Below are 13,427 nucleotides of genomic sequence, written 5' to 3' on the forward strand. Positions count from 1 at the left end.
AGAGCTCATGTCCCCCTGACGTCAACCAGATCAGCCCGACACAGCATGGGACTCGCTCACCAGCTCATGAGGAGGGAAAGACACCTATTGTAAGGAGCCACTGGACATTCTGGAAGTCTGGGCAGCGCCCAGCTTACCTCGGACCCGGAGGGCAGCAGATGATGAAGCACCCTCAGCCTCCACAGTGACATGGCCAGCATCCTCCAGGGTCAGGCCCAAGATAGTCAAGCTTCGGCTGGCCCCACTCTGCACCATAACAAACTTCTCGCTAGGCTGCAGCTGCGTGCCGTCCTTGTACCACATGACTGCTGCATCGCTGGGGGACACGACACACTGAAAGGTGGCCTCTTGGCCCTCCTCTGCCGCCATGGCACTCAATCCGGATGTAAACTTGACCACTCGGGGAACTACAGAGGAAAGGTGTGCATGAGAGTCCAAAGGAGAGGCTCCACAGAGACCGCCCCCGCCCCCAGACAGACACATGGAAGGATGTCTCCCCCAGGAAACCACCTTAGCTCACCCACGGGTACCTTTGACAGTGAGCCGTGCACTGGTGCGGTCATCCCGGCTCTCACACACATACTCCTCTGCGTCGTCCTCTCGAAGGCCAGACACGGTCAGTGTGCGCCTAGACCCCTCAGCTGTCATCTGGAAGCGCTTGCCCGCCCGCAGCTGTGTGCTCCCACAGCGCCACACAACCTCAGCCTGTTCCGGGCTCAGCTCACAGACCAGCGTCACAGTGCCACCCAATTCCCCTTCCACAGGCTCCAGGGGTTTGGAGAACTTGGTGGCCACCTCTGAGGGGAGAAGAAGGTGTCAGCGAGTGATTGATGCAGATGGCCCTGTGTCCTGAGCCCCACTCTGGGCCTGCTGTGGAACACTGCCTGCTAATCTTTGGAGCAGACTTAGAGATATGGGGCGGGGAGGCGGGGTGGGGAGATCCAGACGCCTGGCCTCCCAGCCTCTGCTTACCTTCTACCTGCACCGGGAAGTCCTGACCTTCCTTGCCGACACGGCAGCTGTAGATGGCACTGTCCAGAACCTGTGCACCTCTCACAGTCAGGGTATGAGTATCACCCACACTGGTGGTCTCATGCCGCTTGCTGCGGCGGATCTCCACGCCGTCTTTGAGCCAGGTCACAGCAGCCACAGAGGGTGCAGCTATCGTGGCACTCAGGACAATGGTCTCATGTTCCTTGATAACCAGAGGCTCCCTGCGGCTAGGCCTCTGTGGAGTTTGGGACTCAGGCTCTGGTTCTGAAGAGAAGTAAGTAGTAGGCATGAATTAAGGACCAGCATGCACCACTCTCCAACAACAGTGAGAGCTAGTTGCTGTCACTCTGTTGAGCCAGCAAGGACATGTCTCTCCTAAAGACCATCCTAACCAAGAGCCCAGCCATCCTAGCCTCCAGGAACTTCAACCCACAGGCCAGCATGGCATAGGAGAGAAGCACTCCAGAGCATGACAGACAGGGCATGGGATGAGATTGGAAGGCCATAGAGGAAGCCCGAGAAGGTAGCCTAGGGACAAAAACACTATTGGCAAAAGGTAGGGTGGGTGTCAGAGGAGACCGAGGTGGTTCAGGAGCGCCTCACCCAGCAGCTGTCCTTAAAAGACCCCGTGCTTCAGCTGTAGGGGGTGTCAAAGGCTGTAGTCAGAGACAAGGACAGCTAGGTGGACGTGGTTGTAACCAATTCCCAGCCATCACCATGGCAGCATGCTGCGCCAATCTCTGTGAGCCTTACAAGGCAGTGCCAGGCCTGCAAACACATCCCCGTGAGCCTTCCTGGAAGTGGGAACATATGGGGCGATAGATCCTGAGATAGTTAATTTCAAACGTCTGCCTGTTTGACTCAAGAAACATCTAGAGCATCACAAAGCAATCCTTTCTGAAAAGATTAATTTTATGCATGCGTTTTGTGTGTTATTGAGAAATATGTATGTAGTGTGTGTGTGGTGTGTGTGTATTTGAGGTGTCTGTGTGATGTGTATGTATGTATATCTGTATGATATGCGGTGTGTGTGTATGTATGGGGTGTAGGTAGTGTGTGTGTCTGTGTGTGTGGTGTGATATGTGGTGTGTGTGCGTCTGTGTGTGGTATGTGTGTATGTCTGGTGTGTATGTACATATATGTGTGCTATGTGTATATGGGGGGGAAGGGAAGGAGAGAAGGAGGGAGAGCGTGTTCCCTGAGAGGTTTAGGTGGAGGGAGACCTACCCTGCATGTGAGCTGGGAGCCCTGAATGTAAACAGAAAAGGGGGAAGAGAGCTAAACACCAGCATCCTCCATCTTTGTCTGCTTCCTGGCTATGGGTGACAAGCTACCTCATGCTTCTGACACCATAGCTCCCCCTCCCATAATAGACTGAATGCCCTCAAAGAAGAACCAAGAGAAACCCTTTCTTCTTCAACTGTTCGTCAGGTAGATGATCACAGTTACCAGGAGACAATAATAGTCCAGGCCCCACATTCAACAGGAAGGAGTGTAGAGGGGAGGGAAGTAGGTGTGTGGTGGACAGTAAGGGCTGGAAGAGCAGGAGAAAAGGGGACAAGGCAGAGGCAGGTCATCCTGGCCCAGCAGCAGGCCAAAACAGGCTTCTAAGCTGGGACCATCACACAAGACCAACCTACACTGAGCTTCCAGGACTCCAGGGCCATGATAGGGCCCATAGAGCTGCCACAGGAAGAGCAGGCCCTGAGCCTCAGGCTAGGACACTCACAGCCACAGGGACTCAGAACTGGGCCTTTCCCCCAGAACTTGAGGGCTAACAGCTCTTGAAGCTGAAGAAGCTGCAACAGAACTGGTGATGAGGAAGGCAGTGGAGGTGGACATGGGAAGGAGCTGTTGGGAGACACCGGAGGGATGTGACAAAGAGGCTCTGTCCTCAGAGTACAGTGGACGGTAGAAAAATAAAAGGGACAGAGCCTGGGCTGTAAAAACCAGACAAGGAAGTCTTTGCACCCCTGAGTGGTCAGCTGCATCTCTGCCCTAAACACAGTGACACCCACCTGCCACGTCCAGGCGGAAGGAGACCTTCTGTCCCCCGGCCTCGCAGCTGTACTCCCCAGCATCCGCCTTGCCCGCCTGCTGCACCACCAGCCTCCTGGAGCAGCCCGAGGCCTCCACGCGCACCTTCGAGCTGGAGCTCAGCTTCTTCCCATCCTTGAACCATGTCACCTCAGTCTGGGCCTGGGCCACCTCACAGCTCAGTGTGGCACTGGCCCCGGCCTCTGCCTTCACCTCGCTGCATGCCTGCTGCTCCTTGGCAAACATAAGTTTGGTGTCTAGAGATAAGTGGGGACACACAAGGATCAGAGAACTGTTTAGGTCAGAAAGGCCACACGGGGGGGGGGGAGGACTGGATGTGGTGGTGGTCGTGGGACAGAGCACCCTCCAGGCTCTGCACTTGATGTGCTTAAGAAGTCCCAGCATCCCTCAGCACACAGCCACAGTTCAGCCACACATCCCACCATGGTAAGATTCTGCTACATTTCTGTAAAAGGCAAGGGACACATCTGCCCTACAGTGACAAGGGTATGTGTCCCCCGGACTGTGCAAGGTCCATCCTCACCAGTGCAACAGTTCCTGACGCTCCATACCCTTGCCTGCTCTAAGAAGACTGAGCCGCGGTGTTAAGGACGTAGCCTCCACTCTCTATGGTTCTACCTGGTGTTCTGCCTCACCCGGTGGAGGACCACTCCTGGCTCTGGCCACTAGTGCTCGATCTTCTGGGGTGTGACGTTTACTCTATGGCTAATAGTGCTTCTCTGCCCCATTCACAGTTTTAGATTTTTTTATATATCCACATACTATGGCTGTGCCTGCGACATTCCAAGTGTCTTCCCCATCCGACATGAGTCAGGTGGAAGGGACGCTAATGCAAAGCTTCATCCACGATGAAAGTGTTGACCTTTCCATTTGTGTTGCGTGGATTTATACCATATTTAATCTTATTGTGAGATTTTTCTTCCTCTCTTTTTTGGTTTTTTGAGACAGGATTTCTCTGTGTATCCTTAGATGTCCTAGAAACCGCTCTGTAGACCAGGCTGTCCACGAACTCATAGAAATCCACCTGCCTCTGCCTCCCAAGGGCTGAGATTAAAGGCATGGGACACCATCACCCAGTTTATTCTGAGACCTTGAAGAATCCATTGTGTGCTCAGAGCTTTGCGCCTGATACGGCCAGGTGAAGTGCCCACTGGTCTTTGGCAAACATCGCTAAGGTGGAGACAGGAGCATTAGGAAGGCGCTGGGCAGAAGCAAACCATGACAAAGATGAAACTCCCCGACCTAGAACATCACTCCAGACACACGGGAAGCAAAGGACCTTCCAGGACACCCTTCCCTTTCAATGTCCAGCTCCACACTGGATTAAACATGGGGTGGGAATGGGGTGATATGACGAGATAATGTGTAATAGAAAGACCACAGGGTCAGCCATGGTCGGTCATGGCTCACCATGGCCCTAAAGTACAGAGGATTAAAGAGACCAAACTTAACAGAGGCACAGACTCAGTCACAGACATGAGCCAGTCATCACGTTCACACAAGACTTAGTATCTTGACACCCACCTGGCACATCCAGACGGAAGGAGACCTTCTGTCCCCCGGCCTCGCAGCTGTACTCCCCAGCATCCGCCTTGCCCACCTGCTGCACCACCAGCCTCCTGGAGCAGCCTGAGGCCTCCACGCGCACCTTCGAGCTGGAGCTCAGCTTCTTCCCATCCTTGAACCATATCACCTCAGTCTGGGCCTGGGCCACCTCGCAGCTCAGTGTGGCACTGGCCCCTGCCTCTGCCTTCACCTCGCTGCATGCCTGCTGCTCCTTGGCAAACACCACCTTGGGCTCTGGGGACAAGAAGATGCACAGAATCAGAGACACTGTCTAGGTCAAGAAGGCCACATGGGGAAGCAATTTGAATGGGTCGGCTGGAGGACAGACATAGGCTTTGCCCAGGAGAAGCCCCAAGGCCTCACAGTATAAAATCAGATCATCCACACAGGACACTGCAGAAGGGCATGTGACAGGTTCCCTTTTCCATTTCTGAAGCTGTTGCCCTCACCTATATTGAGAAGTTCGCCTGTCTCAATGGCAGAACAACCCTGGGCATCTAGCAGATGAAATATCCTTTCATTATGACTCCTATGACTCCACTTGGAATTAACTTATCAATTTTCACACCACCCAAAGATCTTCTCTTTGACAGTCATCAAGACCAAATACCTCTCTTGGTCTGGAGAGATGGCTCAGGCGTTAGGAGCACTGGCTGTTCTTCCTGAGGATCCAGGTTCGATTCCCAGCACCTACGTGGTAGCTCATAACTATCTGTAACTCCATTCCAGAGACTACAATGCCAACTTCGGATTCATCTGACATTGAACACACATAGCGCCCAAAGCATTCATTCAGGCAAAACACTCATGCACATAAAATAAAAATAAACCATTTTAAAAAGAAAAGAATAAATGTAACTAGTTCATCACACCGCTGCTCTGTTCTCACTTCTCCCGAAAAGAAGTTCCCCTCAAAGGGCTAAGCATGCCTCAGTGGACTCGGAATCAGAACCAGAACAGACAGTGCTCCTGCAGTTCTGAGCTGTGCTTTCCACTGTATCGCCCATCGCCTGTGACATCTTCCTTTAAGACAAACGCATTTCTTAATGTGTGCTCTTCCTTGGTGCTCCATGTTGGATATGCATTGTTACAATAAGGCTCTTCTTCACTGGAGAGAAGCCTTACGTGACTGCAGCTCTCGTGGTGTCTGCTACTCTGAGTAGCACCCTTCAGGCAATGTAGGAGTCTCCTTTATCCCTACTTTAACAGGATTTTGCTTCGTTTTATTTTGTTTTGGGGGGGGGGTTGTTTGGTTTGGTTTGGTTTTTGGTTTTTGGTTGGTTTTGTTTGTTTTTGTTTTTGAGGAGCAAAGGTCTGAGGACTGCTAGGCCAGGCTCTATCACAGAGCCGCGCCGCCACCAAAAGAATGTTTTATGTGAATGCACACTAAACTTTGTCTATGATATACGATGTAAAATTTTACCAAACATTTTGTTCTGCATTTATTAAGTGCACAAGATCTTTTTCTTTAAAAAAAAAAAAATAACGTCACATTCATGTTCACATTCTAATGTGAAACCAAACCTTGCTGTCCTGGATTAGAGCCCTTATCCCTGCATACTAGGCTCCTAGCATAACTTCCTGTTCGCCTTGTCAAGGCTGCGTCTGCTTGCTGTCCTCAGTGTGCGTGAGAGAATGCTGGTCTCAGTTTTTAACAATGTTGTTTTACACATGAACGCTCTATTGTCAGCATAAAGTGAGCTGGCCGTGCACGTTGCCTTTGTGTTCTCTAAAGAACCACTGTGACCACGCACTTACTTTCTTTCTAGAATATCTCATACTATTTACTCATAGTTCACTGAACTTGACTATTTTCCTATGCCCTTTTTTTAAAAAAAGGTTTAATTTCTTTAAAAGTTACAGAAGTGGGCTGGAGAGATGGCTCAGCGGTTAAGAGCACTGACTGCTCTTCCAGAGGTCCTGAGTTCAAATCCCAGCAACCACATGGTGGCTCACAACCATCTATAATGGGATCTGATGCCCTCTTCTGGTGTGTCTGAAGACAGCTACAGTGTACTCATACATAATATGAGCTATTTATAAATTTAAAAATAATAAATAATTTTTAGAAGTTAAATAATAAGCATTTTAAAGATTATAGGAGTGCACTGGGTCAGGTGACTCTGTAGATAGACCTCTGTGTTCCTACATCAAGATGGGAGAAAGAGACAGGAGGATCCCAGGGAGCCCGTGGGTCAGCCTTGCCTACACAATAGTGAGCTACAAAAGGATCTGCCTCAAAGACCTGAACCTGAGGTCGCCCTCTGACCTCCACACATGCACTATGGCACACGCACACACACACACTCACGCATGAACATGCACACACAAGCCATACATACATACACACAACCCACAACACACCACATAACATTAAAATCACAATAGATGTAAAGTAAACGGTTACAGAGCTGGTTGGGTTCCCAGGGCCTTTTTCTCTAAGATTTATGGTCATTTTTCAGGAATTGGCCAATTTTGTAGAACTCTTGGAACTTACCTACATAAAATGACATCCTAGTCCTTTCAAATCATTTGTCAAAAAGATTCTCAGTGGGTCTTTCATTTGGCCCTTTTACACAATACAGTTGCAGACTCACCTCAGAGGGTGGGGAACCACACCCCAGCCTGCCATACTTAAAGTCTCTGAACTTTGAATGGGAGAGCAGTGTCGCTCCCGGACCATGCAGCAGCCTGGGCAGGGAATGACACATTCCTGAACTGACAGAAGGGGACTGTGGGTGTAGTTTGCTCTCCCGACAGTGCTGCCTGCCGTAGAGCATGTCCTCTCTCAGTTCACAGATGTGGCATGAGCCTCATAGTTATTCTCGAATCTAAGTGTACTCATTAAAATCTTAAGAGGTGTTAAAAAGGATGCTCTGGCTGACGAAAATAAAAAAGATTTGCTTCAAAGAGAGACCTCCACAGCTCACAGATCTGTGTCACTGGACCGGATCCACTATTAGCCTTACATTCTTGGCTCCTCTACACAGACACTGCTACAAGATACACTTGTGGACAGTTCCACACAGGATAACAGCTCCCAGTCACTGACAGGCTCACCGCAGGGGATGAGAGGGGAAGCATGAAGAGACAATGTATAACAAAGCCAACAAGACGGAACACGAGGTCAGTCGTAGGCATGAGCCAGTCATGAACCACCACAAGGACAACATAGTGCCTTAATACCAACCTGCCACGTCCAGGCGGAAGGAGACCTTCTGTCCCCCGGCCTCGCAGCTGTACTCCCCAGCATCCGCCTTGCCCGCCTGCTGCACCACCAGCCTCCTGGAGCAGCCTGAGGCCTCCACGCGCACCTTCGAGCTGGAGCTCAGCTTCTTCCCGTCCTTGAACCACGACACCTCAGTCTGGGCCTGGGCCACCTCGCAGCTCAGTGTGGCACTGGCCCCTGCCTCTGCCTTCACCTCACTGCGTGCCTGCTGCTCCTTGGCAAACACCACCTTGGGCTCTGGGGACAAATGGGGATTATAGAGTTAGAGACTCCACCTAGCTCAGGAAGATAACATGGGGAGAGAAGCTCTGAATGGGGCAGTTGGAGAGCAAACCACCCTCCAGACAGTGCTCCTCACTGTGCCCAAAGCCTGAGCACCTCTCAGCATAAAAGCACAGCACAGCCCACTATGGTGGGGGGGTGGGGGGCGCCATGACAAGAGTCTCCTGCAAAAGGGGACTGTACGTCAGGTTACAGGGACACTGGCCCTAAGTGACAACGAAGGATCCCCTGGAGCTGTACAGAGCCTCCTTGGAGTATCATCTGCTGCTATGCTAAAGAGGTGGCCTGGGCCATCAATAAAGATAGAATAAAATTAAATCTTAATATCTAGTTGATGAAATGTTTTTAGATTCTTTCTTTAGAAGGTTTTGGCTCCCACATTCAAAAGATTATCTCTTAGACAGTTACCAGCAATGGACCTCTGGATTTCCCATCCCTGGCTCACCACCAACGTACACTGTCACCATTGCTCTCCCCTGTCCCCCTGAAGTAGGTCGCCCGCCCCTCTGAAGCCTAAATATGTTTCCTTAGACACTGAATGAAAAGCTTCACATTTGCGATCTATGACAGTTCTTCTTTTGTTTTTTTTTGTTTTTTTGTTTTTGGTCTTATTGTTTTATTTTGTTTTTTGTTTGGGGGTTTGTTTGGGGGTTTAGGTTTAGAAGTGGTTGTTTTGTTTTGTTTTGTTTTGTTTTGTTTTGTTTTGTTTTGTTTTTGAGACAGCTGGCTGTCCTGAACTCCCTCTGTAGACCAGGCTGGCCTTGAACTCACAGAGATTCACTTGTCTCCGCCTTCTGACTTCTGGGATTAAAGGCGTGTGCTCCCATGCCCAGTTCGGCTGTAACAATTCTTTTATGATATCTTCTTCAACCTTTCCCCTAGTCTATCAATACAGAAATGGTAATCATGCAATCTGTGACATCTACCTTCTGTACACTAAGCTGCTCTGCACTCTTTGTTGAAAGAGAAAGGTCATGGCTTTGTGGTCAGCTCACATCTGCTGCTGTCCATGTGAGATTTAGGGAGCCCTTGAGTTTTTTTCTAGTACCAGGGTTTTAGGGCTGCCGTGTAAAGGGCTGTATCATAGAGCCACATCCCCAACACAAGAATTTGTTTGTAATGTAAGTAGATGTTATATCTTCTAGATATAAATGTTAAAAAAAAAATATTTGAGACGAGGTTTCACTATGTAGACCTGCCTGCCCTAGAACTTGATTTTTAGATCAGGCTAGTTTCAAACTCACAGAGACCCATCTAACTCTGCTCCCTACCCACAAGTGCTAGGATTAATATGTGTGTCCTCTCACACCTAGCTGCTTTTTACACGTTTTTAAACTATATTTATTTTATTTATTTTATTTTTAATTGTGTGTGTGTGTGTGTGTGTGTGTGTGTGTGTGTGTGTGTGTGTGAGGGCCAGTCCTATGGAGCCCACTTAGAGTGGAGTTGCAGGAGGTTGTGAACTGACTGGTGTGGGTGCTGGGAACTGAACTCAGGTCCTCTGCAAGAGCAGGTGGCACTCATTCTCCTAACATCATAGATTTTACAGACTTTTGCATTCTAATATTAAATCAACCTTGTATTCCTGGATTAATAAATCCCAGTACACTCCACCCTTAGCATATTGCTCCAGTTTGTCAAAATTTTGTATGGATTATTCCAGCATCCACAAGGCATTGGCTTGTGCTTTCGGTTTTTAATACTGTATGTCATTTTGGTATCAATATTGTACTATTTACATAACTGAATTAGAACGTATATATGTCCCTTTGAACTCTAGAGGAATAAGAATTACACAAAATTATTTGTTTCCAATGCAGTTTTAACAATTTATCTACAGGCTACTGAACTTAGCTCTTCTTCTATACTATATTTTTTAAATCTATGTGCACATGTACGTGTGTGCATATATGTGAGTGTGCATATTTGTGTGTAAGTGTATTTATGTGTGTACATATGTGAATGTGGGGGGCTGTATTTGTGTGTGCCTGGGGAGAGGGTGGGTATGTATGTATGAGTGTGTTGTGTGGGTGTGTATGTGTGTGCATGTGTATGTGTATGTGATATGTATGAGTGTGTGTAAATGTGTATATGCATGAGTGTGTAAATGTATATGTATGTGTGTGCATGTGTGAGTGTGTATGCATGTGTGTGTGTATGTGTGTACGAGGGGGGTACACACAGGCACATGTCTGTCTGTCTGTCTGTCTGTCTGACTGACTGACTGACTGCAGGTGCTCAGAGTCAGAGAAGTCAGAACTAGAGCTTGAGTTCCGGACAGTTGTGACCTGATGTAGGTGTTGGGAATTGAACTCAGATCCACCACAAGAGTAGTGTGTGCTCCTAACAGATGAACAATATCCCCAGCCCCCCTCCTAGAACATTAAACTCGTGTTATCAATATAAAGGGCTATGTGGCTATTTGGAGTCCCAGTTTTTTCTTGTATCTATTCTGATAACATCTCTAAGGAATTGCCTGGTTTAAAGAAACTCTTCAAAATGTGTCTGCATAGATGGTGTCATACTCCCTCACACCATTGATCAACCAGGACCCTTCACTGGGTCCTCCCAGCAACGAGGCATCTCATGGAGAGCAATGCCAGTCTGCCATGTGCTTGTGCCTCAGAGTTGAGAGGAACTTCAAGCCACCCTCTGCAGGCTAAACTCTTCTTTTGCAACATTATTAATATGGGACATGCTACAGTGTGTGTGTGTGCGTGTGTGTGTGTGTCTGTGTATCTGTGTGTGAGTGTGTGTTTGTATGTGTCTGTGTGTGAGTGTATGTGTCTGTATGTGTCTTTGTGTGAGCGTATGTGTCTGTATGTATCTGTGTGTGAGTGTGTGTGTTTGTATGTGTCTGTGTGTGAGTGTGTGTGTCTGTATGTGTCTGTGTGTGTGTTTGTATGTGTCTGTGTGTGTGAGTGTGTGTCTGTATGTGTCTATGTGTGAGCGTGTGTGTGAGTGTGTGTGTCTGTATGTGTCTGTGTGTGAGTGTGTGTGTGTGTGTGTGTGTGTGTGTGTGTAGGTCAGAGGATGGATTGTAGGAACCCCTTCTTGCCTTCCACTAGGTGGGCTGGGGAATTGAACTACAGTGAACTTGGTGGCAAGGTCCTTAATCTGCTGAGCCACCTCACTAGCTCTCAGGCCTGAATTTTCTCGCAAAGGAAAGCAATGTCAGCTCACATATCTCTCTGTGCCCCAGCAGGGAGAGACAGGTGCCTGAATTTCCAGACAATTTGGGGGATATTGTAGAATATTTTGGAACAAGATTACGTTCCTGATAGGGGCTGTCATATGTGGAATGAGATACATAATCTTTAAATTTTCTGAATGTATAAAACACATGCTTAACAGATACAATCCATGCATAGGGCTCTGGCTGAGGGAAAAGTAAAACAAGGTTAGCTGTGCGGAGAGAGCCAAAGCTCAGAAGTATGTAACACGGGGGCCTTGCGGTTGGTCCTCCGCACAGGCACTGCCATAAAACACAGATGCTGGCACTACCACACTGTCATGCACAGAGGACTCCGTGAGAAAGGTAAAGGAGTGCCCAGACACCAAACTTTGGGTGACTGAAGCCCAAGATGGAGATGACTGAGTATGATTAGAAGGTAAAACTTCCCCTCATCGCGTTCAGAGACACTGAGGGAGCTCTGAAGAGAGAGCTTGCTCTCAGGTGCACGTGGGAGCCCAGCACAGTCCAGAGCAGCCTGGATACAGACAACTAAGGACACCTGGCCTCACCAGGTCAAAGGGATGGACCCAAGGAGCAGTGGGAAGGTTCTGGGGAGGAACAAAACATGACAAAGAAGGAACTCCCCAACACGAGAGTATCTCTCCAGGCACACAGGAAGGAAAGGGCCTTCCTGGAACACTCTTACCATACCTTGTCCTGTTGATGCTGGACTAAAAATGGAGTTAGAAAAAAGGAGAGACTTGAAGAGGTGCTGTGCAACAGAAGGCATGAACAGTCGGCCCTGGGCATGAGCCAGTCACTGAACCCCCACAAGGACAACATAGTGCCTCAACACACACCTGTGACGTCCAGGCGGAAGGAGACCTTCTGTCCCCCGGCCTCACAGCTGTACTCCCCAGCATCCGCCTTGCCCGCCTGCTGCACCACCAGCCTCCTGGAGCAGCCTGAGGCCTCCACGCGCACCTTCGAGCTGGAGCTCAGCTTCTTCCCATCCTTGAACCATGTCACCTCAGTCTGGGCCTGGGCCACCTCGCAGCTCAGTGTGGCACTGGCCCCAGCCTCTGCCTTCACCTCGCTGCGTGCCTGCTGCTCCTTGGCAAATACCAGCTTGGGCTCTGAGGACAGATAGATGCACAAAGTTAGGTATATCATTGATCGGGAAGGCCACGCCAGTGAGAGAGAGCATTGGATGGTGCGGTGGGAGGCAGGACATTGTCTAGGTTTTTCACTGGCTGATCCCAGGAGAAGCCACCATCCCTCTCAGCACAAAACCACAATATGTCTTTGAGTTTTCAAAAACCCCACCATTTCTAGTGAGCCCTCTGCCCTGTGCTTGCAGATCAGATGTAAGATCTCAGCTACTGCTCCAGCACCGTGACTGTCTGTCTGCCGCTGTGCTCCCTCCATGGCGACCACAGACTAATCCTCTGGGATTGTGAGCCCCAAAATTAAATGCTCTCTTTTACCAGTTGCCTTGGTCATGGTGTCTTTTCGCAGCAACAGTAACTAAGACACTCTCCTTCTGAACGCCTATGTACTCTTAGTACCTGCTAACCATTCTTGCATTGAGAAACTGTTGTCTTACTGTATTAAACTGGATTAGATTTGGTCTAGAGTGGTTTTTTTTAATCCACTCTAATGTATCTTGAAGTGATCAGACTATAAATTACTCTTGTGACAAGTCCCCAGGTTCCTTAATAGGGTCAGACAAGAGAAACCCCAGCTAAGCAGACAGACTGTCTCTACCTCACTTCCCTTTTCTGTAGGCCACTGCCTCTTCTCTGGCTGTAAACACAGCCTGCCCATGTTCTGGGGCAGAGACATCCCTGAACTAAATTCTAGAATCACAAATAAGATTCGCAAAACTAGATTGGCTGTGATCCTTCCCCACCACCCTACCACCACCTCCCTTGTTTTTATATGCGTAAGGGTGTTTTGCCTGCGTGTATATCTGGGCACCACATGCATGCAGTGCACACAGAGGCCACAAGAGGGCACCATATACCACTTCCAGATAATTGTGAGCTGCCCTGTGGGTGCTAGGAACTGAACGTGGGTCCTTGGAAGAGCAGCCAGTGCTCCCAACCATCTCTCCCACCCTTG

At 49.1% G+C, this 13,427-nt stretch overlaps 1 protein-coding gene across 11 annotated transcripts in view; it reads right to left on the reverse strand.

Annotated features, from left to right (window-relative positions):
• Obscn (obscurin, cytoskeletal calmodulin and titin-interacting RhoGEF) overlaps positions 1–13,427 on the reverse strand; it is a 150,547-nt gene that overhangs the window by 84,041 nt on the left and 53,079 nt on the right. For all 11 annotated transcript variants that reach the window (XM_087574963.1, XM_087574962.1, XM_087574961.1 and 8 more), the window contains exons 19-25: positions 12,164–12,439; positions 7,808–8,083; positions 4,576–4,851; positions 3,012–3,287; positions 973–1,257; positions 531–797; positions 138–407 (exon numbers count right to left, since the gene is read on the reverse strand). In XM_087574963.1, coding sequence (XP_087431089.1) covers positions 138–407; positions 531–797; positions 973–1,257; positions 3,012–3,287; positions 4,576–4,851; positions 7,808–8,083; positions 12,164–12,439 — 1,926 coding nt within the window. The remainder of the gene's footprint in view (positions 1–137; positions 408–530; positions 798–972; positions 1,258–3,011; positions 3,288–4,575; positions 4,852–7,807; positions 8,084–12,163; positions 12,440–13,427) is intronic.

Source organism: Rattus norvegicus, chromosome 10 (genome assembly GCF_021556685.1).
Source record: "Rattus norvegicus strain SHRSP/BbbUtx chromosome 10, alternate assembly SHRSP_T2T, whole genome shotgun sequence".
Classification (NCBI taxonomy): Eukaryota; Metazoa; Chordata; class Mammalia; order Rodentia; family Muridae; genus Rattus; species Rattus norvegicus.